At 41.8% G+C, this 26424-nt stretch overlaps 1 protein-coding gene across 2 annotated transcripts in view; it reads left to right on the top strand.

Annotated features, from left to right (window-relative positions):
• MGA (MAX dimerization protein MGA) overlaps nucleotides 1–3582 on the top strand; it is a 949809-nt gene extending 946227 nt beyond the window's left edge. For both annotated transcript variants that reach the window (XM_078659651.1, XM_078659650.1), the window contains exon 24: nucleotides 995–3582. In XM_078659651.1, the coding sequence (XP_078515777.1) occupies nucleotides 995–2196 (1202 nt within the window). In that variant the 3' untranslated portion in view covers nucleotides 2197–3582. The remainder of the gene's footprint in view (nucleotides 1–994) is intronic.
• The last annotated feature ends 22842 nt before the right edge of the window (nucleotides 3583–26424 follow it).

Here is a 26424-nt window from a genome sequence, read left to right as displayed (position 1 = left end):
GCTTTTACCAGTTTTCATCCATGATTTAAGTATTCAAGAAGTACAGCAGTGATTTCTGCAGATTGGAGACAGCTGGGACCTAACAATGCTCAGAATATGCCGTTTTCTCAATAGGAAAGCATTACAGCGTAAAAATGCAGTTGTGCTACAATTTTACTTACCTGTATAAATTGCTATTTCGAAAAGTACTTACCCAATTACGAAGTTCTTTGTGTTGAAATATATATAAAAAATACTTTTTCTAAATTTGTCTTGAGTCTCTTGAGTCTTTGTCTCATTTACTGACTGTGTGTGTTCAACAAATGCTTAACACTACTTAAACTGCTCGCCCACACTACAAAAAAGAGAGCGTTTGGGAATATTCATTTATACCCTGTGAGCCAATAAGGGTTGTCTGGACTTTCTACATAGTTTGTCTCTTTTTGGTACACTACGTAAAAAGTCAGTTTCCTACATAACTTTACTATAGTGCTGATGTATAGAATTAATATTGTGATATGGTGAGGAAACCCATTATTGTTAAGTATGCCATTCTGCCTACAGACCTACAAAATATTTGTGTACCTAAGGATTACTACATACAAAAAATCATGTTAAAATATAACATAGTTATCCATTGTCCGTTTCGAAAGCTACTAAATTATTATAATTAATGTGTAATTTCTTTCAAATGCTCTACGGTTTCTCTAGGGAACATGAAGGTGTGTTAGCTGCTAACGGGAAGGATGACAAGGATATCTCTTTCAAGGACCATAATATAATGCACTTTATGCCTAAATTAATATTTATTTGGGACATTTGCATTAGCTTATTTTTCGCATCTCTTACATTATATTATGTTGTTCACAGTGGAAGCACTAGACATGTCATTCCTACTAAACCACTCCCAGTTAGTTATTGATAGGCTGGCATATGCAAACTACATCTGAAGGTGATATTCTGTATGTACTTGGAAGTGATTAGTAACTGATGGCCTGTTTCTATTGTGTTACAGAAAGTGATGATGTGTTCATGATGCCGAAGATTGTGAATGTAACATCTCTAGCAGATGAACCAGCAGTAGGCTTGAAGTTAAGACTCGAGAAAACGCCTTCCTCTGCAAGCACTGTTGTCAAGGCTTCCGACACAACCCTAAGATATGAAGCTAACATTGGTGAAAACATGCTTGGAAAATTAGCTCCTTTTCCAGGAAGAGGTGTCTTGGAGCGCTGCAAAATAGAAAGCTCTAGCTATGGGACACAATATGCACAGGTTGCCATAACTGACAGAGATCTAATTTCTAAACAAGTAGAGAATCTTGAAAGTACAAATAAAGCTCCAGGAAATAGATTACCCGATGTAAAAAGTCTTGCAGTCTTACATGGAGAGGAGAAAGAAATTAAAGTGGAAAATGAGCAGTCCTCAATGAAAGATTGCCAATTCCTCAAACTGCTTAGCAAAGACGCAAAAGACTTGATGGATGTTGAGCTAAAGCATGGGGCATCATCTGCTGAAGACGTTGCCCTACACACAACTGAGCTAATGAGTGCCATTGAGGAACACGATGATTCAGATGAAACTCTTACTTCGCTCCTGAATGAAATTGCCTTTCTCAACCAACAATTGAATAATGATACTCCTGATTTATCATTGAGTCCAAAATTATCCTTGGTAGACTCTTTAACCGGAGAAAAAGAAGAAACTGTTGAGAATGCATCATCTGTTCAGTTTAGCAGCTTCCGAGAATTACTCGAACAAAGTGAATTTCAAGCTGGTGAAAAACAGCCAGGAGATCCTTCATCAGGGGACACTTTAAATTTAGTTGGCATTCAAAAGAAGGAAACATCACAACTCAGTATCAAAGATCTTAGCGTCAGTCCACGTTTTGTAGCAGATACTACAAGTGCATCTCCACCGCCAATCCTGCAAAAAAAGACTAAACAAGAATTGGGCAGCGCAGATACTGTGTGGCGGCCTATGCCAAAATTGGCACCTCTTGGACTAAAAGTATCTAATTTGCCAGCAGATCAAGACGGACAGGCCAATAAGGTAATGCCTCCTTTGGCTCCAGTAACAACTAAGTTAGGGCCACTTTGGACAAAAGCTGCAGTTCCCGTAGCCAAACCGGGGCAGATTAAAAAGATTATGCCTGTACTGTCGTCGGTGGTTGCAAAACCGAATGATAGTGCCTTGCCTTCAACTATTACGGACAAGTGAAAGCGATCATTTTCCTGTACTTGAAAAGTATATGCTGGGCATATGGATTGGTCACATATGTGCTCTGGGCTCTCACTTATCTCCGGCTGCTTCCAATGACTGCAGTAGGAATGTGGTAAAACTACGCTCAGTGCCATGCCTCATGAATGGCAGGTTTCTCTGGAGAAAATTTGTGGTAATAAAATCCAATCATGTTCCATTTTGTACATATTTAGGGCGGTTTGTTACCATGGAATTAGCTGCCAGAACAGTCAGTATTCCGTGATATAGAAGGTTAAATAGTAATTATCCTCAGACTGTTGAGCAGTTAATTTGCCGCTCTTGGCCCATTTTGCTGAGGCAGTGTAATCACACTAACTTTATTATCATAAGTCTAGGCAGAAACGGGAATATGTATTACCTGTAGTTGTGTATTGCCAGCTAAATGGGGTGAATTACTTTGCAAAAGCAACCAATTGTAATGAGAGCTGTATAATTTTAGGAGGGGGCATTGACAGCCACTATGTAAAAATGACATTTGAAGCTTGCATGTTAATGAATGATTATTGCTCTGCAATCATTTTTTGTCCTTGAAACATGAAATCGAAGTACTTAAATATATAACTGGAGTGTAAGGAACCAGTGAAAGCAAAAACACACTTGATTACAGATTTTAAATGGGCTGTTTAACAAACAAAATGGATTTTTTGTAGATGTAATGCTTCCACTGATTGTTTACATGTGTGTCTCTATGATGACAAGAATAGTATAGGCAGATTGTATGAAGGACCGTTTTGGATCAGTGTACAGTCTGAAAACAATGTCTGTTTTTTTGTACATAAACGTAGGGCAACATATAACTACACAAGTTCATCATAAAGTATGCATTGGGCCCATCTGCGAAAGCACAGTGGCTTTTTCTAGGAATGTCTCTACCAGACATGCAGCAAAACAGTGTAAACCTCAATATCTGGTAATCCTAAAATGTCTTTTTTAGAACACCCCCACCATGCCTGAGGTAGTGGTTTGTACATATACTTCTCAAACTAACCATGTTTGTAGAAATTGCTCACAGATTGTAAAGATATTTATATTTTTTGAATCCTTTTGTACACAGATTTTGTTTTGCTAATATCCTTTAGTGTTGGTATTCAACATCATTGGAAGAGTACTTAGTAGTGCTTGTGTAAATTATAATTTTCTACCTTACTCTGATGTTTTGGAGTGACTTCTCAGATGCTCCTAACAGGTGTAAATTGCTGCTTTGAACATGGTACACTTGTAATAGAAAATTATCATTTGTGCGCTTGTTTAATTTTCATTTTGAACCTGAGGACACCTCACTGTTCTAAAATAAAATCACAATTGCGAATCTGACAAACTTGAATAAAATTTATTTTACATATATATGTTTCTCCTAATTTAGTAATCATTTAAAAATGCTAACGACTAGGTGAACAACTGGATTGTGACACTTCTCCCTCACTGTAATTTTCAACGACTTCTTACCGGCTGTCTGCATGCACCAGGTATTCCTGCAGATTGGAGATAGCTGGGACCTAACAATGCTAAATTTTAAACCAAGAATAACATCACAATTGTTTTCATTCTAGAAATGTTATGCAAGCCACAGGTCATTACGTACAGAGCTTTATTTATTTATGCTATTTAACAAAGTACTGCGGAGTGATTTACAGAAAGCTTAAGGCTCTTGGACAAGAAGTGTTGTATGTAGAACACTGTCGTGTGTGCTGGCATACAAAAACAGAATATGTTGGGGTTAGAGGTACGAAGATATAAAGGACTCACACAAAGGAAGTTTCAGTTAAATGCAGTTTAAGTGTTTGCCTTGTCGAGGTCACATACTGTTAGTAATCCCTCCAACCTGTAGTTGGGCTCGCAAGTTCCTATTAATTACCTTGATTAACAAAAGATTAATTGTGATGTTTGATATTAAATTGAAACCTAGAATGCCCTATGTAGGCACTATTTGTATGGGTGCAATTTCTCATAAGCATGTGCGCAGCCAGGGAGAAAAATACAAGAGACCGAAGTAATCACTGCTGATGGAATCAATTAGAACATTTGTCACTTAATCTGTTGCCCCAGAATTTTCAACACTATTGATCTTGAGTAATCTGCAGAATATCAAGGTCATATAGAATGTCTCAAGAATCTGTTTTCTATGACTTTTGTGTATTGTTTGGGCCGTCAAGAGACCGAAAGCCTTAATTCAGACCACAGAAGCACCATTATCATAGACAAGACTGGGATCCCAAAGGCACTTGGTCTCAGGTATGCACTGTTTGGCTGCTAAAACCCCCACCAAGACAGAGCTACACCTTTTACGGAATGGTTTCCAGTCCTGATTCCAGCAGCATACAGCAGAAAGCCTAATCTTGGGTTTTCAACACTGAGGCAGAACTTAGGTTTTGAAGAGGCAGAGTCTGCAAAATTCAGACTAAGATGACAACCAGCCGCTGTTTTGCAGCATGAATCCTTTTCTCGTTTCACATGCTGTGCATCTATTCCACCATCTAGTCGTTAGGTCTGTTGATAGTGTCTTTCGAATTTTTTGGGGGGGGGTCGTTGTCGACCACCCTGGTAAGTGCACCCCTGTCCTATGTGCGCCTGGAAGTTCTGGTCCATGGTCGTTGTGTTCAGATTCTTTTTTCTGCCATTGGGTCTCGAAGCACGTAGAAGAGTGCTGAAGATTTTCTTCAATCATCAAAAAACAGATTTTTTCCTTTTTCCACAGAGAAACACAGAAGATTGCCTATAAGAACAAAACTGAAGCTTTCTTGACCCGACAGGCAACCCCACGGGTGAGCACCAAGAGAATGCAGAGACATGGAGAACACACCATTTAAACTTGGTCTCAACTCCCATCACAAGTCTGCACAGAGGTACCCACTTGGGGTGTGCAACTTGTGTCTCTCAAAAGTGCAGCACTGAGGACTGCTAGGCCTATGCAGAATTCGTCCTAAAAACTTTAAAGGCAAGGCTCAAACAATGACTGGCACACCATGCCATGGCCAATGCCCAAAGGATAAATGAATCCCTGAAGGAACAGGCCTCTCCAGTAAAGATGAGTGGTATGCTGAGAAAGCCAAAGCAGAGAATCAGAGATCGAAGGCGGTTTCCTCAACGCCAAAAGGATCCTGGCTGGGAGGAGAGTGGCAAGAGCTACCGAGAAGACCATGTTGCAGAAAGGTAACCAAAGAAAGAGCTGAATGGCAGTCTCTAGATCCTCGAAAGCCACTCCTGCTTCCGCATTGAAACACTTGATGACCGAAGGTCGGCACAAAGAGCCACACGGGTTTCGACCAAAGGACACCAATTGGGGCAGACCTTCGAGTCATCCTTCAATGCCAGTAGGTGCAAAAGAAGCGGCAATGGACAGGGAACCCAAAAACAAAAACCAGCGACGTCTAAGAGCAAGACCACTTTGACTGCCAAAACCGAACGATTGTTCGATGGCGAACGGATAAAACAACACCTTGAAGCAGAGATGGCCCCCCTCCTGCAATTAAAGGAGTTGGACAACACCTTGAAAGGATTCTGCATCCCTCCAGTACCCTCAGAGTTGAGGGAGATGGGTAACAACCACCCGGCCATTGAGGCGCGCTCAACATCATAACCGCAGGAAGACTTATCCGACTACTGAGAAGACAGATCCACCATGTTTCAAGGACAGTTTGCGTGGCAGGATCTCGACTACGATTCCACAACGGTGTCGAAACTATCCCTCGAGGCCCTCGCCTCCCAACAATATGTCCACTCTATAATGGACTCATCAAGAGGGCGGCAGACAAACATGGACGACAAGGAATCATGCTTCCTCCTCAAAACGCTGATGCCATCCCAGAAGGCCAACCTGTGTCTGCCTGTGCTTCCCGGCATCCTGGGCCCATGGGTAAGGAAATGCTGAGGTAACCAGCCACAACCACGGCTGTTGCTCCTTGAATGGTGAAATAAAAGTACTCCACACAAAACCTTCCAGTACATTAAGAGTAATGTATCAGCAGACTCCCTCATAGTGGCGACATCCAGGAAGAGAAACAAGGCACCCAAATTAACCGAACCACCACCAGAAAAAGAGAACTAAAGAATGGGTCTGGAGGTGAAGGAAGATGGAAAGGGAAGCGGCAGCACAGTGGAACATTGCAAATTTTAACACAATCCATAACTGCTACCGCCACCAACAATAAGAACAGATTGGTGCAACTCCTTTCAGAGGAATTGAAAAAGAAGGCCAAGGGACTGATCCACAAGGATCAAGTCAGTGTTAGGTGCAGCAAACACCCAGCAGACAGATGTGCACAGGTACCACACTCGGGAGGCACACATGGCGGAGAGTCTCTGGCTTCAATGAAGAGGTGTAGGCATCAGTAATTAAGATGCCTTTCATAGGGGAAGCCCTCTTTGGAACTGTTATAGATGAGGAGCTATAGGAGATAAAGTTGGACAATGAGACTGCCACGACGATGGGGGCTTTGCAGTTCAGGAGATCCTTCAGGAGGGAAGCATGCCTAGCAGGAGCCCATCAGGCAATGGATGATTCTCACCAGCCCTGCAACAGCAGCAAAGCTTCAACTAACAAACCACACACCAGCCTGCCCAACAACAGTGGCAGCACCTAGTAAGACAGTAGTTTTTCTGGAAACCGAGAGGTAGAAGTTAGTCTGCAAGAGGTGGGGGATCCAGGCAAACAAGTGACTGGCCATGCAGACAACCTCACCACACAATACCAGTGGGGAAGGGGGAGCGAATAGGAGGATGAATCTGGATAGGAGGATCAAAATGTTTTTTAAACATAAGACATGGTTTCTGCTCATTGAGACACTGCCGCACGTCCCTCCTCCGCCAAAGAAAAGACCGTTAAGGGAACAAGAACGGTTACAATTGTGAAAGGAGATCAAAGATCTCATCAAAAAGTGAGCCATATAAAGAGCTCCCACCCATTCTCGCCCCCCAAAATGAAGACAGGAAGAGGTATCTACTTGTCGTACCAAAACAGGATTTAGTACTGTTACCAATACTAGACCTAAGATACCGAAATAGGTTCATATGCGCTCAACACTTCAAGATGATAACTCTAGAAGAAGTGATCCCACTTCTAACGAAGGGAGATTACACAGCTACCATGGATCTAAAGACTCCTGCCTACTCATACTAATGAACCAAAGAGACAAATCCTACCTCAGCTTCGTCTTAGACAAGGTAAACTACAGGTTCAAAGTGCTACCCTTTGGCATAAAATTTGCTCTGAGGGTGTTCACAAAATGACTAGCAGCAGCTACACGCCTAAAAAAACAGGGAAACCACTTCTATCAATTCCTGGACGACTAGCTGGTGAAGGCAAGCTCAAGGTAAAATTGCCACCAAGATAAAGAAATTGTCGTTGCCACACTACAACTGCTTGGCTTCACCATAAACCACTTTAAAGCGTCCCTGGAACTGGTGAAAGTATTTCATGGGGCGGCACTGGACCCGAAGACAGCACACGCATACCCAGGGCCCAAAAGGAAGAAAGTGAATACAGAGCAAGCTGGCCTCTACCAGAAGGTTCTGTCTGACAATGAGGACCATCATGAAATTAATAGGCGTGATGCCCTCTTGCATCTCCCTAATACTGCAAGCAAGATTGCATATGCAAGCTGCTGGAAGGATCTAATGTTTGTCACTGCAAAGGTTCAGAATGAGAACAGGTGGAACCCAGTGAATGTGGGGTAGAGGGAGACGCTTCAGCTTACCAGCTCCCACGGTGACCGTAACCACAGACCCATCCCACAAGGGCTGGGTAGCACACATGGACAACTTTAAGGTCAGAAAATTGGAGTCCAGCTGTTGCAGGGAAACAAAACTTTCTCAGAACTAACAAAACCATCTTCCTACCACTGAAGGCCTTGTTCTTTCTACCTCAAGAAACAGAGGAACAAAGTCATTCACACTGTCAAAATTAGCACAGGAGATATGGAAGAGAGCACTTAAGTGGAACAGGAGTAAGTTTGGTGTCCTGTTTTCAGTGCCTATTTTTATGTAGATTTCAGTGATGTTTTCTGTGTTTTCCAAACTTTTTTGAAGTCAGTGGTTAAAACTGTATATTTAGCTGCCGAACAACTAAAAACTGTGTTTTCTCAGTGTTTACAAAACACTTTTTGCAGTCATTGTTATAAATAACATATTTAATTTGAAATAATGAGTGGTATGTAATCTCTTTCTATTGGCAGTGTGTCCATTAGAACGTCTGTGTATTGTGGGCAGATCTCATTATGCTCTCACACACCTCATTACCTCTCACACTTACTCTGTAGGACTCGGTCTTATTTAGAGGCCTATTAATATATTTTAAACATAAGACTGCATATTACAGTGTTAATAAACACATTCCAGGATTCAATTGAGTGTCATTCACCTACTCCTTCTATTCCTTATTCAATATTATGGCATTGTAGGGGTGGTCAGCTCTGCCATCTAAACTGTTAATACTTTGAATTACACCATATCAATTTGCATTCTAGGCATCAGAAATGTAATACTTTAAGCATTCTAACCACTCCCTTTCTGCAGTCTTTTCCTGACTAGATGAAGGGGTGCTGTGGTGTGTAAGCATTCATAGCTGTTAAGTGTCCTCTTGGCAAATGTCTCACTTTAAATCAGTCATGACCTTTGTTGGAAAGTGGGTTATTGGTGGGGCAAATGTAGGTCTGCCACTGGCAATAAGGCCACTAACCCATGATAGGACTCAGCATAGGTCTTGGAAAATTATTCCTTTGCTCAACCCTTGGTAACGTGGCTGCGAGCAGACAGGCTTAACTTCAACGACAGGTATGTAAAGCATTCAAAAACACCATTTCAGTAAATAATTAGGACACAACACAAAATTAAAATCCAACACCAATTTATAGAAATAGGTAATATTTGTATCTTCCAAATGACACCAAAACGAAAATAATCCACTGTAGGGAACCAGAGATATGATTTTTTAAAGATTAGTCACATTCTAGTGCTTGGAAACCTACAGTGCCCCTTTAAGTCATTTCGTTTTCTCTGTCAAGAACACACCTTTATTAATTGTTCTGAAGAATTCTCACCACTGTAGTGGGCCGCCTTCTTCAGCAAGCGGGGTCCAGTTAGAACACCTTCCTGGCGTTCTGCTTGCGGGTCCCAAAGTATCCAACAGAATCCAAGGTCCTGGAATCTCCAAGAGGGTCCTTGAAAGTGTGAAACTTCAATTCCGCAATCCACTTGAACAAAACCCTTACAAATCCACTGGTACTCCAGGCTTTGGATTCTTTGTGGGGCTGTCCAGGTGAGCTCTGTTAACCTGTAGCTTGCAGGGAGTTCAACTCTTGAGTCCTTTAGCAGCAAGGTATTCCACGGGGCTGCAGTTTCACTTGGTGCAGTCTTCAGAGGTCAGGCCTTAGAGTTCCTTGCACAGCAAAATCTCTTTCAGCAGGGCACTTCTGGCTTCAGTAAGTTTCAAGCAGCAGATCTGGAGGGCTCTGCCCCTCTCAGATACTTATTCAAAATTATATGGGTGAAGCACCAGGTCACTGCTGACCAATGAGAGCAGGGCAACTCCTCATAGTTAAGACCACATCCAGTAGAGTGTGGAATTAGTTTGTCCCAGAGTGCATCATTCTTCCAAATCTATAATGGCTGATTTTCCAGCAAGGAGGTAAGAGCTGGCTAAACACACCCCTTGGGATGGCTTATTTCCATGGACTCTCCCCCTACCATCTGCACATCCCTTCCTTAAGCCTAGCCCTGACTCTGGGTCAAGACTGTCAGAGTGGACTGAAACCCAGGCCTCCCCTCTGCCTTCGAAGAGCATAGTTTACGACGCCACTTCCTGACCTGGCATTCTTCTAGACCAGCACACGGCCCTCCCAGCAGCTTGGCAATCCACTTAACTCTGACCAATCAGGGCAGACCACTGAAAGGCTGAATTTGGACTTACAAACAAGAAGGTCTCATAACTTCTTGTATGTACACTTTAGGAGAAATCCAACAATATAATATTGTTGGATTTACTACTACCATTCTGGGAAGTCTTTGAATGGTCCGGCTAGTCCTCTCCTATCAATATTTATTAATCAATCACTTCCTACCATGTTAACATATGGGCCATGGGGTTTGCAATGGGGAAAATGACTTGAGCCACTTTTCAAGAACCAGGGCTTATAAAACCATATTTAATAAGCATTTTCCTAATTTTTACAGGACCCCCACCCCCCGTGCAACTTGGGGAGACTTCAGGGGTTCTGAATCTGCAGAAATTTTGCAGATCATCTTTACCCAATTCTTCTAGCATCAAAGTCGAATTTGAGCAGCTCTTTAATACAATGTGGGGAGTGAAATGTAAAATTTCACTTTACCCAGGCATATAAAAACTCATTTTATAAGGGTGCTCCTTTTAGATAACTGACCCCCCACCCCTGGGATACCTAGGGGTGACCCTGGAGGTCCCTAATATGCAAAAACATGGTAGGTTTTTAATTGTTAGGGGCCCCTACACCCAAAGTCGAGTTTGGGCACAATTTAAGGTTTAAAAGCTGTCCTGGCAACCAGTGGTGCTTTTAAACTGACCTCAGGCTTCATCACTGCACACATGCTGGTGCAGAGAATCTGCTGGCCTCTAAACTGCCATGCCCCAGGATACTGGAGACTTCTAGGTAGTTTCAAACTCCTGCCCTATTACATACTAGGGGCTTATGGGGTAGGTCATGCCAATTACAGGGGTACCCCACCATACCATGGTTTACCCTAGTGTATGTTGGGTGTCTTAACTGTATTCTAATGTGTTCCTTTTAGTTTGGCACTGGCCCTGGGCCTGGCTTAACAGAGCCCAGGGTCAGTCAGAGTCAGTTAACACCAGTTCCAGTCAGCAAAAAGTTGGGGGGTGCCCAGGGCACAGGATGACTTTGCAACAATCTTAAAACGGATTTTGCATTTTATTCTGGTACTTGAATAGTTGCTGTTAACATTGTAAGTATGGGCTCAAAACCTCCAGCAGCAAAGTGCAACTGGGTAAATAGACAGGATTAGTTAAAGGTATCGTACATAGCAATGGGAACTTGCAGCTATGAATTTTTTTGTCAAGTGGAACGTTTTCTGTCATGCTTTCACCACTATTCCATGGACATAGTGACAGCAATATCTTCACTAGTACTATCACTACACCTTGGACTGAATGTTTAACTCCTTCACTACAAGGCCTCCTTCCCCCCGCGCTAAGCCTTTTTTTTGTGCTATTTTGGTTAGTTTGCGCTTAGTCCCCTGCCTTGTAACCTTTTGTCCACATAAGGTATCCATGCCAAATTCGTTTCCTTTTATTCCAACATTTTGAGGATTCTAAAGGTATCTAGGGTTTGTGGATTCCCATGGAGAGCACCGAGAAATTGGCCAAGATGCTGCTAATATTTGTGTTTTTTAGGACAAATGAGAAAAAGTGCTGCAGAAGAAAGCATCTGTTTTTTTATCTGCACAAGGTATCAACAAAGGGTTTGTGGTGCTAAAATCACCAGCTCTCAGGAACAGGCAGACTTTTGTCAGAAAACCAAACTTTTCTACCCAGTTTTGACATTTTACTGGGACTTAGCCTACTTTTCCTAATGTTTGTGCTTTCCACCTCATTCCAGTTAATGGTAGAGATGGGTGTGCAAGCATTAATGGATTCCGGAGAACTATACATTTCTGAAAAGTAGACAACATTCTGAATTCAGCAAGGGGTCATTCAAGGTTTTGCTATAGAAACTAACAATTGAAATTAAGAAGTATTGAAATTAGTTGGAAAAAACAGGCATTTGTGCCAACATTTTCACCAGTGGCGACTCCTTCTCCAGGGTGAAGGACCTTCACACCACTACTTTTGAGGAGTGCAAAGTAAAGGAAGTGTAACATGATGATAACTTTGAATTATTATCATTTTGTTTCCGCGGGGCTGCTCTGCTCTCTTGGCAGGGGAGGAGTGGTTTGCCCACTCTTAAGTATGGGGAGCCTGGCAGTTCTTCCTGACTTCCTGTCCCATGAGGAGAGCAGGAGCAGAGACGTGGACCTGGCGACAAGGTCAGTGTGTGTGTGTATGTATATATATATATATATATATATATTTCTATTATGCAACCCCCGCACCCATCCCCACGCCAGCCACCCACGAGTCATGTCCCCACCACTGGTTTTCACTAGTAACTTCTTCCGAATATGGCAGAATTTTTAAAGCAATATACTGTTACTTCTGCTGGACCCTTCTGGTTGCAGGAATATATAGATAGGACTTGTAGTTTCACCAGGAACCCAAGGTACCCAGAGTCAATAACTGAGCAGTGGCTCGCAATGGTTTTTCATTAGGTACCGGGTATATAACAGTTAATTTGGTCAAATATAAAGAGTGAAAAATAGGTACCAAGGAAACCTTTATATTTCCAAAATGGGATCAAAATATAGAATTTAGAAATAGTGGTTATTTGCACATCTTTGAAATAGTGGGTTCCCATACAAGCATGTGAATTAGAGGACATTTTTCAAAATCAATTCTTTCTTACCATTGTCTTACATTTGGAAGGCAGAAATGCAAAGAATGTCAATTGGCAATAACACTTATTCTACTATTCCCCTCAGTCTCCCGATAAAAATGGTATCTCACTTGTGTGGGTAGGCCTAGTGCCCATGACAGGTAACGTCCCAAAATTCAACATGGGCACATCATATTTTTCCACAGAAAACTGACCCTTCTTTTGCAATGTGCCTACCTGTGGATTTTGGAACATAGCTCAGCCGGAAACCTAGCATACCTATGCATGTTTAAAAAATTAGATTTTTCCAGCTTAATTTGAGGTTTGCAGGGGATTCTGAGAAGGACAGGGTTGGAGAATTCATGCAACCCATACCTCCCTGAACTCCCCTGGGTGTCTAGTTTTCAGAAATGTCTAGGTTTGGTAGGTTTCCCTAACTGGCTGTCGAGCCCGGGACCAAAAACGCAGGTGCCCCCCTTGCAAAACCAGGTTATTTTGTAATTGGTAATTTTGATGTCTCCACAATGTTTTGGGCCTTTGCCTGTCGCGAGCACTACGCCCACCCACACGTGAGATACTATTTTATCATGGGGGAAACGCTGGGTGGTGGAAAATGTGTGCCCGCCTGGTGAGCCCACAACTTTCCCACACAGAAACATGAGAAAATTTAGATTTTTTTTAAGCTACATTTGAGGTTTTTAGCAGATTCTGGGTAGGAATACGTTGCGGGATCCACGGAAGTCACACCTCCCTGGACTCCCCCAGTTGTCTAGTTTTTAGAAATGTCTGGGTATTGCCCCGATATGCCCCCAAGATAGGCAGAAACACTGGTCAATTGCTCTCCCTCGGGGCAGATAAGGGACAAATGCTCCCATCTGCCTACCAGGGGAGGGGGGCAGAAAGACTGGCAATTTGTTTTGTGGGGTGCGGACATTGGCATGCCCATTCTGGGCAGTCCCCACCACTACGTATAAAAAAAAGGCATAATACCTGGCGCCTGGTGGCTCTCTGATTCCCAAGGGGTGGGGCAAATCAAGGGATATTTCCCCCATCTGCCTCCTGCGGGGTGGCAGAAAGACTGGCATTTTTGGGGGGGCGTGCAGTCATTAGCATGCCCATTCTTGGCAGCCTCCACCAAATAATCCCTGTTGGCTAGTGGGCTTTTCACCAACCCGCCCCCCCAACCCCATATGGCAGGTCCTGGGCCATTGCCCCATCAGCCTCCTGGTCGGGGGGGTCAGAAAGACTGGCATTTTTTTTAGGTGGTGGGGGCATTGACATGCTCATTCTGGACAGCCCCCACCCTGAACCTTGAAAGGAAAAACCTGCCTAGTGCCTAGCGGGCTTCCTGCCCCCACTGGGGGCAGATAAGGGGCTATTATCCCCATATGCCTCCTGGGGGGGGGGGCAGAAAGACTAGCAATTGTTTTTGGGGTGGGTGGGCATTGGCAGGTTCATTCTGGGCAGCCCCCACCCCTACGTATAAAAAACCGAATTCCTGTTGCCTAGTGGGCTTTCTGCCCATAACAGGTGGCAGATCAGGAGCTATTGCCCCATCAGCCTCCTGGGGGTGGGGGCAGAAAGACCTTTGCATTTTTAGGAGGGAAAGGGTGGTGGCATTGCCATGCTCATTCTGGGCAGCCCCACCCCTGACCTACAAAAACGTAATCCTGGGTATCTAGGGTGCTTTCTGCCCCCCTTGGATGGGTAGATGGGGGCTACTGAAAGACTGTATATGCCCATTTTCAATGCGTGAGCAAAGACCCTTGAACAAGAGATTGCACTTCTCGGCCACCCCCAAGCAGGGATCTACTAGGGAGAAGTACCATTAGAGAATCTCCCCTTTCCAACGATACCTCACCCACGTGTTTCGGTACTCGGGGCCTGAGAAAGCCCCATGAGCACCAAAACAGTGAAACTGAAACTAAGTTTTATTTTCAGTGTAATGACGTCAGCACACCATGGGTGCAATCGTCGTTCCATTGGAATTTTTTTTAAAGCCTCAGGAGGTTGGTGAAGCGCTTCCCCACCTCCTGAGGCCAAAAAAAAAGGAACTCCCTTAGCTGTTTACAGCATAGGGATTTAGTGCTCATGTGCACGTGACAGAATGGTTTCGTCATGAGCAGACAAGCACTGGTGCTCATGACGGAACCATTCCTACATGAGCACTGAAGGGGTTAAAGCCTTGGGGGTGTTGGCAGCTGAGCTGCTATCAATATTGACTTGTCAGCAAAGGGGGGCTGATGTCAAAGGGTTTTTAGCCAATCACTTAAAGAATTAATCAGAATCAAAAGATCAAATATGTATTATTCCCGAATTCTGTACAGTGAATAAAATAATTAGATGGGACCTAAAACATAATTCTAGACCCTGCACCTTTAATCCAAGCACACAAACCTGGAAGGAACAAAAGGAAGAAGAATCAATATGTTCAAGGCATTTGTGGCTGTAGTTGCACAGTGTTGGACCCGGATGTGTCCACCTGTTTTTTCTTCGAAGAAGTTTTTCAAGTCATAAGGTACTGTGACTCTTCCTCTTACTGGTAATGCCCATGGTCATTGACTTCATTCTTAGACCATTGGACTGAACATGTTCTGCTGTGGGTCATATTCATCGATGACGTCTTCGTGCTGTGGCAGGGCACGGAGGCCGACATCGAACTATTTATTGGTGACCTTAACCAAAACTCCATAAATTTGGAGTTTGTGGGTCACTATAGTAAGACCACATATATTTTTAGATGTCAGAATAAGTCCAAGTAATGATAAATTGGAAACAACAGTTTTTCGAAAAACAACTGCTGGGAATTCCGTTCTCCATGCGTACAGCGCTCATCCTGCCGCATTAATTAGAAGTATCACTTTTGGGGGAGGAGAACATGTAACAGTGAAGAAGGGTTCGATAAAATTGAAATAGAGATGACCTGTAGATTCATCCAAAGAGGGTATAAACCAGGCATTCTAAAAGGAGCAGCTAGTAAAGCTAGGAATCTAATGTGACATAAGATTTTATTTGAACCTTCAAGGACCAAAAAACAGCAGGAACAGAATAAACGTCAGGGGAACCAGATTAACTCTAGATTTATTACCACCTTTAATGTAAAACATAAGGAAGTAAGATCAATTTTAAAGAAACACTGGTATCTTGTAAAAAATTACCCAGTGCTAGGCTCTAGAGTCCGGAAAAATCCCAAGATCACTTACAGAAAATCTAAATCTTTTAAAGATTTAATTGTTAGCAGTGACTTTCTGGAGAAAAAGAAGGGTTCATCTAATTGGCTGAAACAGAAACCAGGCTTTAAGAAATGTGCTAAGTGTAAGGCATGCCGTCATGGCATGAATCGAACAAGCCTTAAAACATTTTGTAATAAAACCATTACCATCAGGAGTTTCATGACTTGTAAAAGCAGTTTTGTTGTTTATCTGTTACAATATTCATGCCCAAAAATATACATAGGTAGTACGACTCTACCTGTCCATCAAAGAATCCTCCAACACAGGCAAGCAATTATCAACCAAGACAGAACGTATCCCGTCGCGAGACATTTTGAGTCCCATCACCAGAGTAACCCTGAGAGTCTGCAATATACTTGTATAGCAGAAGTCTCCAAGAGAAAGAGAGGGGGGACAGAGAAAGGGAACTCCGGAAGTTAGAGACATATTTTATCCTGGATTTTAACTGTAAGGAACCATATGGGCTCTTTGTGGACGAGGATCTTTATACATGTCTGTCTTGAGGAATGTAAAAGAATATGATGAAGAGCTGAAACATAGATTTGCACTTGTAACCATGAACTGATTGTGTTTTAAACTAGGAATATTTTTTCTTTTAACAGTGGTAGTATTTTTGATACATATATGAAATGGACCAGCGTATTAAGATTGTTCTTGCATTATAGGAATTATTATGCATTTGCACTTTATGATAGAATTGCTTTTTTAGTACGGATAAGTAATGGAATATTACATTAGTATTATTAAAGTTTATTGAATGATTAATTCAAATCTTTACAAAAGACAATTGCTCCATTAAAATAATAGTAGATCATTAAAATTACATTTTGAATAACAGTAAATCTTAAAATTGTGTACATTCTTTAAAAACTACTTAAAAAGCGAATTCATATGTTCAGAACTAGGGAAAATATATATAATCATTATAATTTCAAATAACATATTGTTCCAATTTTTTGCATACTATTGTTAAAAATGTTGTCGTCAGGGCGAAGTTAATGGATAGATCGTCTGAGCAAAGACATCGAATCAAAGCTTGTCTGCATGTCCTTATCCCTCTTTCGTTAAATAACCTTTTTAGTATTGTTAATCTTTCATTTCTCAGTTCTGGACAGAGACATAAGAGATGTATTATATTTTCCCCTCCAGATTTGCACAGCCTGCCCAGTATGTTATTATCGAGTTTTTTCCATGGTGGTGCGTGGGCTTCCCCCGGCCATACTCCAAATCGTGCTTTGATGAAAAGATGTTTGCTTTTTAACGACCGTGCCGTGTCCAAATATTGTTGCGGCCTCTTTTTCGTGTAGCCATTTATTATGGACCACGCATGTTTCCTTTTGACAAAGGTAGCTTTGTCACTTATCATTGATAGGTAATCTGTTGTTTTATTCACAACTTTTTTTTGAACGTTTCCTGTATTATAGGAGAGGTCCAAATCCCACTAACCTCAAATTCCTCCAGAGCCATATCCAAGTATTTCCAGGCAGATGATTTATTGTTTCCTTCTTTCCATAAAAGCTGAGAAATTAAGTTCTCCTTATCCTTTTTTACTCTGTTCCATACTTTAATAGCATTACCCTTTTGTGCGATCAGTTGGTTATTCAAACCGAATTCCAGCCTGATCTGGGCTTGTGAAGCATTTTTTGGATGACTGAAAAGGGATTTAAAAGTTTTTGAAATAGCGTTATTAATGATCATTGCATCTTTCCCATTTAGGGCCTCACTGCCATAAGTTAGAGATGGTAATAATTTAGCCGATATCACTTTAAGGAGAGGTTGATAGGTTAGGTTACTTGTTGACTTTTTGATGATCCCAAATGCAGCTGTTAGGGCATTTGCTTTCCTAGTGATATCAAGTTTTTGGGGGGTAAATTTGCCGTTGTCGTTAAATATGACTCCCAGATATCTATAGGTTTCAACTTGTTCCAAGTTCTCCTTCTCCAGAAACCATTTTGAATTATATTTCCGTCTTGAGTTTTTTGTATTAACCATAACTTTAGATTTGGTTTCATTTATTACCATATTATTTTCTGTGACGTATTCCATTGTGCGAGTTATTAAGCGTTGTAATCCCACCTTTGTGTAACTTAAGAGAATGACATCATCTGCATAGAGGAGATTTGATATTGATTTATCGGCAAGCTTGGGCGAGTGAGCGTTTGTGTCATTCAAGGCCTCAGTCAAATCGGCGAAAAACAGGTTAAATAATAAGGGAGCCAATACACACCCTTGCTTCAGGCCGTCTAACGTAGGTATTTCCCTAGTTAGTGACTGACCATTACCGATACGTACTCTAGCCCAAGTATGTGTATGTAACAGGCGGATCAGGTGTAATAAAAAAGGAGGAATCCCTTGTAAGCATAGTTTTTGCCACAAGCGTTCTCTGTCCACACAATCAAACGCTGAAATCGATAAAGCATAGATACAGAGGTTGTCTTTTTGTAATTGCCTAGTCGATTAGGACTGATAGAGCTAAGATGTTAGTAGCTGTTCCTAGACCTTTTATAAAGCCAGTTTGATTAGGTGGAAGAATGCAGTTGTTCTTTGCCCAGTCTGATAGTTTTGTTAGCAAGATCCCTGCAAAGAGTTTTGCGTCCGTATCCTGTAGGGTTATTAATCGATAGTTTCCAGGCAATGCCCAATCTCCCTTTTTATAGATCGGGGATATTAGGGACCCTCTCCAGGTTTCAGGTATCATCCCTTTCCGGACTACTTCTTTGAAAACCCTAAGAATATATTCTGCCCATGTGTCTGGATCCTCCTTATAACAGGGCAAAGGGAATCCCGTTTGGGCCCGGTGCTCCATCTTTCTGTTTTTTTATTTGCATGGCAATTTGTTCTTTAGTAATATCAAGATAATTCTCTTGCTTAGGATTTAAAGTACCTTTCCATATATAATCAACTTCGGTTCCAATTTCCGTAGGTTCCGAATTTAAGTGGTGCCCCAGAAATTTCACCCATTCAGTCTGTCAGTACTGATGAAACTATAGGTTTGTCAGGTCTTGTTAAGTTATTTATCATCTTCCAAAACTCCCTTGAGTTTCCTTGATTACTGGCATAAAAAATTCTAGTCAGCGTGCGTTGTTAGCTGCGGTTTTTTCGTTCCAGATTAATTTCCTTAATTTTTGGTTTAAGTCCGTTAGATCAGCTTTTGTATCTTCTTTATTAGGAAGTTTTGTCAGCTCTTTCCTCAGTTTATTTCGTGTCCGTTTCATTTTTTGTACTGCATACGGAAGGTTGATGTGGGTTTCCTTTTTTTGTATCCGTGTTACATATCTATTACTATGGTTATTATGGATCGCATTCTGGTTAGGTAGGTTGGATATAAAGCTAGCCCATTGGTCAATTATTGATGTAGCAGACATTTCTTGGAGACACTCACTAGCCAGTTTTAGTGCAAAGACATTGGTCAGTCGTTTATTCTTTGATTTCCAATTTAATTTCCGGAAGTTGGTGGTATCAATTTGACCTTGAGTTGTTAAATAGGATTGATGTTTTATATTCTTAAATGATGTCGTTATTATTTGCTGACTGTGGTCAGTCTCTGGGACCCTCTTTAGACAATACGTGGTACAGTTGTTAAAAATATTCAACGATGCCAAAGTATAATCAGTTCGAGATTTCACATTCTGGGTATAGCAGGACCATGCTGGAGGAGAATCAGTTGGGAATCTACCATTGAGTATCCGGAGTCCCAAAGCTTCCATATCCTTCACTAAATTTAAGCCTAATCAATTTTGTCTCGGTTTAGGTTTGGTCTCTATTACTTGAGCTGGAATTAGCCATTGGTGATCTTGGGACTGTGTCACATAATCTCTTGTGAACGATATTAACAAATTTAAATTGAAATCTCCTGTAATGATTATAACCATATACTTTGCTAAGTGGAGAGAGGAGAGGAGCACACATTGTCTTCCTAGACGTATATGTTGGCGGAATGTATATATTGACCAATTTTAACGTTTTAACTTGGTTATATATCTTGTATTTTAACAGTACAGTCTGGATATTGCAGTTGTTAGTTGTTAGTAACCAATTGGATATGTTCTGCATTTAAGTCAATTGAAATGAATATTGCCAGGCGCCGCACGGGCGACCATAATTGCTTTGCTTAGTTGCAGGTTAGTTGCAGGTTCAAAGTATCCTTTATATCCATGAATAATGAACGGAGATATTGCCCAGGTCTCTTGCAATAGGATTATTTGATAAGTACCTGGGATATACGCTCCAGCTTTTTGCCTATCCCATTTATATTCCAAGAGTAAATTGTTACAGTATCGCATTTAAGTTTTTCACTGTTGTTTTTTGATTTACTTGTCATTTCCATGTAGGGCCATCGTAATCCATGTCTCATTTATTCCGTTTTCCTTCTCCACCTTTTTGTCGCCCAATGGACTTGCAAGTCTTTGATCTATTTTTTGTATTGGATATTTTAGTACAGAAAAGGGTTGTAGCCCCTTTTCTCTTCCTCAACACTTGGCTTATTTTTTGCTTTAATAAATGGTGTAGGGTATTCCTTAGGGGCAACTTTACTGACCATTATTCCCCAGCTACGAAAAGTATGTTCTTCCTTCATGATTTGGTCAGCTACAGAAGGAGGTGTTACTGTCATTACTGTAAATGGCAGTAAACCTTCTGGGTTTTGTAAAAGCCAACACATTCAATTGCACTAGTTGTCAGATTTGCTAGAGATGGGACCGATTTAAATAGGCACAAAAGATTGCCTCTATTTAGCATGTCTTGACGTCCTCTAGACTCATATACAGGTTTGAAGATTAGTTGTTCCGTCCGTTGATGTACCAGGACCATTTCGCTGCTATTAGTTTGATGTTGATTAACTATATTTATCATTCGTTTATTGTTACCACTTCTAACTATTACTATCTGATCCAGTTTTTTTGTTTGAGTTGGACACTCTTCTACATCTTTTGCATCAGATAATTTTCTTAGTTCGCAGGTTGGTGGTTGGTTTATGTGTATTTCCTCATTACAGTTTAGTTTTGTTATTTGTTGTTCCCCAATGTCAGCATGCACTATGCCTGGATTCTTTTATAGAACTAATTATATGGTCTCTTTTTGGATGTATTCCATTAAGGCTATCCTTCTTGGGTATGTCTTCAATGCTGCCAGTTCTGGACTTATGACTAATGGTCTCCCTTAATAGGACATTTTTCCAGACATCGGAAGCTTTATCAAGTCTTTTATCAACTATATCACTTTCAGTTACTTTATCTTTTGCAGTCTTCTTTTGCAGGCTATTTTTTGTATTCGTATGATTCCCGTGTTGTACAAAGATATCAAAATACTTAGTTTGTGTTTCAATCGGTTTTATTGATGTGTTAATACCTCTATCCATTTTTTCTCCAGTTACTTCTTTTAAGGGTAACTTCCCCTTATTGATCCTATTGTAACTAGTAGCCTCATATAACTCTGGATCTTTTTGATCCTGCACCTTTGCTTTATTACGTGCTTTGCGTAGTTTTTTCCTATGCCTTTTTGTCATTGTAAAAGGTAACGGTACAAGATCAATTTCGTCCTCATCATCCTTTTCATCTTTTTCCGCATTTTTTCTCTTCCACTACTTGATTGATTGGTTTCTCCTTTATGGCAGGAATGACGTCCTGTCCAATATTTTGTAATGTTGGAGAGGATGATCGATTTTTAATATCTGAGTCACGTTGGTCTGGTGGGTAATCCGTTTTTGTATGCTTGCTTTCCGTTGTGAGACAAGTACCTTTTTTATCAGCTGATTTTCTACTCTCCTCCCTATGGAGACTTATCTTAACATCCTCCAGTATGGTACTAATAATTTCCGGTATTGTTGTTAGTTTGTTAATTATTGGAACACAAGCACATTCTATGTAGGAGGTTGATGGGTCCGCTTGAACTCTAGTTATCAGGCAATTAAGGTCGGCTAGTTTGAGATCTATACCGGCGACTGCTTTTACCATTGTTCCTAATATTTCAATTTGTATGTCCATTTTATTTGACTGGAGTGCCAATGCTTCAAGGGTGAGTGATGATGTTTGGTAAAAGATATCCCAGATAGAGCCCAAATCCTGATTTTCTATGGATTTAGTGTTTTTGTTCACCCGTGGTTCTTGTTTTGTACAAGGGGAATTTTTTCGGTTGGACTTGTTATAGCCATCAGATTGTACTAAGTGTAATATTACATTAGTATAGAGTGGAAATGTTTACTATAAGATAGATGAATTTAGTTTACATAAGCACTTGCACTTTATTTTTTGAGTACTGTATTGGAAAAGAGTGAAGTGGTTACATTGAGAAAATTATCAAAGTTTACATGAGCACAAGCACTTTTTTCTATATTATGGTTCACATAGGCACAAGCACTTTCACAAAGGGGGTAATTCCTCTTTTTAAAGGATATGAAGCTTTTATTGTGTGTAAATTGTAGTAATTGTTTTTTCCGTACTGAATTCTAGTTTGTTTTTCTTTTTTCTTTGTTGGAAATGCATAATTTGTAAAAATGAAGCACTAGCACTTTTCATTTTTTGCAAGAACAGATAAAATACAGGAAAGGGCACTTACCAACAAACGTCGAAGGAAAAACTTCAAGTTTAAATTCTTTTAAATAAGCACTAGCACTTTAATTGTAGAATGTATGCACATGGGAATTTATGAAATTAATATTCCCAATTAATATATATAGCCAAAATGTGAAAAAGATAGTAAAAAGAAAAATATCTTTTTGTAAAGAATGTGCAACAATAATCATTGCAATGAGGCTGAATGCCTAGTGATTACTGTGAAGTAATACGTTAAAATATGGCCGCCGTATTCCAGATAATTCTGGTCTATCGTTAAACACTGAGTCCATTCTCTGTTTTTACTACCTCTGTGAAGTGTATTTTAATCGGGTAGCAATAGTGGTGAAACATCGTGAGCAAGGGAGCGTGACTCCCGAAACGCATCGATGTAATTTGTCATTTTAAACAAAATAAAAGGACTTTCTCAACCTACCTTGGCGTGCCGGATGATTTTCTACTTGATTTGGATAAATCTTATAACCAATATATATATATATATCACTGCACCTTTAAATGGCACCTGTAGTAAAGGAACTCCGCTCTCTCAAAATGAGGCAATTAAACTAATTCAGGTGCTTTTAAAATGAGACGTATTAAAACAAAGACAAAATATATCTTCAACAAGGCACCTTCCCAGATGTCAAATGAAAGAAGCCACATATAAAGAGCATGTGTGAACAGCATAAAGCATGAAATATACACAAGAATAAATGCATAGCATAACTATGCACACAAGGATAAATAATTAGAACATGGAATACATCACTGATAGTCTGTCTTGCATCATTCTTCTAGTCCTGCCAGCACAACTGGGGAACCTGCTGGCAGTCTTGACAGAAGCTCCTACACCGGGAAAGTCTTTAGGCGATGTGTCCACACCTAAAGAGAGTTCCTGTCAAAACGACATGAGGTATCAGTCTGTATACTCTTACTAACACAGAGAGAGACTGCTAGAAGCTCCCCCTCTCTTCATCTGTACTGTAGGTGCTGGCTACACTTTCTGCGTCGAGATCAGTAACCAGTGCTGCCAGGTTCCAATAAGAACGGAGGCAAAGTTATTCACTTTCTCATCCTTGGGCTACGCAGCCCCCATTGTCTGTTTTAGCTTTATCTCTCCTCTGTGCTGTGTGTACGCAAGTAACTCAACCTGCCTGCCTTCACAGCTGAAAGGTAGGGTCAGAAAGACACAAGATGTGACTTTTTTCACAAAATGCATTTAAAACAACATGGAGTCAATGGTCACCACATGATCTTTTTATGTGTATAAATGCATATAGCACTACACACCCCGACACAGCTCTCAAGTTGAGCAGCCTGCCTCCAAGAGGCACACAGCCACCCCCGCTTTCGGAGCCTCTTGTGGGTTCCGGCCGGCACCAACCTATTACTTTGGGCACTTCACCCATCTGTGGCTCGGCGCCGAAGAAGCCCTCAAAGCTGACTGCTTTGGCACCGGCTACTGTGACGCCTGCACTGAGCCGACATTTGCTGCGGACTACATTTGCTTGGGCCCCGACAGGACTCTTTGCACCAAAGGCACCCTCGGAGCCGAAACTTTTGGCATCAACCAGCAAATTGGAGCTTGGTGCCGGCACTGTCAAACCGATTCCCCACAAGCTGCAAGAGGAGATCCCTGCAAGAAAGCAACACCTGGTCATTCATCCCAAAGCAGTGCCCAATCCTTGCCTGTCCTCCAGGGTCTACTGCTGTTCCAGCTGTCCTTTGAGGAAACTTTGGTTGTTCCAGTTTCAGCAAAGTAGTGCAAAAAGATGAATAAGGCAACCAGCCCTTTTACCCCCCTTTCAACCATCCCCTCACCCTGTTCCTCAGACATTTCACCTTCCCAACCTGTTTCAATAGGAGATCCTCTTGATATTACATCCCAGGGACATCCTCACTCTAACCCTGGTGGACATATGGCAGGGGATGATACATATTACATTTCTCCAGAGGATGACTGATCCATTAGACTCCTACAATGGGAGCCACCTGGACACATAGACCCTGCCAGTCTCTCCTCTCCTGAAGATTCAACATCCTATAAGGAGATGGTGGGTAGAGCTGCCCTATTCCACAAGCTAGACCTTCATACAGAGCCCTAAGTGGAGGGCAGCCTCTCTGAAACGCTCCTCCATTCACCGCTCTACTAAATACCATCTCATGCTTAAGGGCATGTTATGCCACATGCCTGTCATTCTTAAGGACCCCATTCACAGCCAGGGTCATGCCACCCAGAGTAGATAAGAAATATAAAGCTTCCCCTACAGACCCTATTTATATTTGTGGTCAACTCCTGCCTAACTCTGTGGTAGGCACTACGACTCCTAAAGGGGCCAACTCCCAGGCCATAGGGGATGCTTTGCCCCCATAGAAAGAGAGCAAGTGCAGAAATGCTGCAGGCAAAAGGGTAGCCATGCAATCCGTTAACCCATCACCCATTGCCAGCTCCATCGGCTTCCTCTCAAATTATGATCGTGCCCACTAAGGCGAAGTGGGGGTGCTCTGTCTGTAGCTCCCAGAAGAACACAGGAAGAGGGGCCACATGGGCAAGCGGAAATCCAACACTACTATTTGCTTTGCCCTAAATGCTGCAGACACTGCTATCAGGGAAGTTGATTTTAGCATTTTATTATGTATCCATATCTCCAGCTTTAAATCAGAAGTTCAGCAGCATCTGCTGAACATGCCCTTTGATGGCCAGCACCTTTTGGGTCCACCAGTTGACCAAATGTCAGAAAAAATAAAAAAGGATCCCAGGTGATTAGATGGTCCTACAGGGGAAATAATAATAAAGGCAGGGGGAAAAATGGTTCCCCCCCAAAGGATATGCAACCGCCACCAAACCTCGACTTGCCCCCTTCTTCCCCCCAACTGCACAACACTAGTACGGGTGTGCCTTAAAGCTTTTTTCCCCACATGGTAGTACATCACCTCAAACCAGTGGTCACTGGATATTAACCAACATGGTATTGTCTGGAGTTCTATCACTCCTCCCGCCATTCCCCTTCGCAAACAGACTTTCTCCGGAATATTTACAACTTCTCAAAGAAGAAAGCCAAGCACTCCTTCTCAAAGAGGCTCTAGATCACGTCCCCCACCACCAGCAGGGTACAGGAGAGTCCACCCTATACTACTTGTAAGAAACTGGAATTTTGTTGCAGCTTTCCCCACCCCCTTCACACACACTCACACTTTTTGCTCCCGTTAGAACTAGTCGTGCTGGCTTTAGATTCTTGACAGTGCACCGAAGCCTGCTTACCAGGCACCAGTGCACTTTCCCTAAAACAAGGTAAACTGGTCTCATTGTGGTACAACTAGTACACACTTCTGCACCCCTGTAAGTCCCTTGTAAATGGTACCCCTGGTTCCTACGGCATGAGTACTTAAGAAGGCCCCTAAGGGCAGCATCATGTATCATGCCACCCTAAGGGACCCCCATACAAGTTGCATGCAGTCTGCCACTGCAGACTGCGTTTCATGATGCAAACCATGAGTGAAAACGCAACATGGCACACTCACTGTGTGCCATGCCAAAGTCACTGCATGTAATATATGTAAGTCAAACCTACAGCTGGCTTTGTAGCCCTAAGGCAGGGTACATTATATTACATATGAGGGCATATCTGCTTGTGCAGCAATGCCCTGTGTAGTCACGTTGATTTACTAAATGGTATAAGTAAATAGGGAAGCCATCTTAAATATATGTACTGGGCACTTGACATTACGGGTTTTCCAGCTACCTGATGGCTATACTGAAATCTATAGTGTTTGGTATCAAGCACCTTGTCTTAATAAATCTGTCCTGTTGCCAGTACTAGATTTATTATGACATGCACCCAGAGGGCACCTAAGAGGTGCCCCCTGAAACACCTACCAGTATCTAATATGCTGGCTGACTGGTATCGTCCAGCCTATCACCACAGACAAGTTACTGACCCCCTGCAG

Source organism: Lissotriton helveticus, chromosome 9 (assembly GCF_964261635.1).
Source record: "Lissotriton helveticus chromosome 9, aLisHel1.1, whole genome shotgun sequence".
NCBI classification, from domain to species: domain Eukaryota; kingdom Metazoa; phylum Chordata; class Amphibia; order Caudata; family Salamandridae; genus Lissotriton; species Lissotriton helveticus.
The sequence above is the reverse complement of the archived record's forward strand: the minus strand, read 5'-3'. Positions and strand labels throughout refer to the sequence as shown.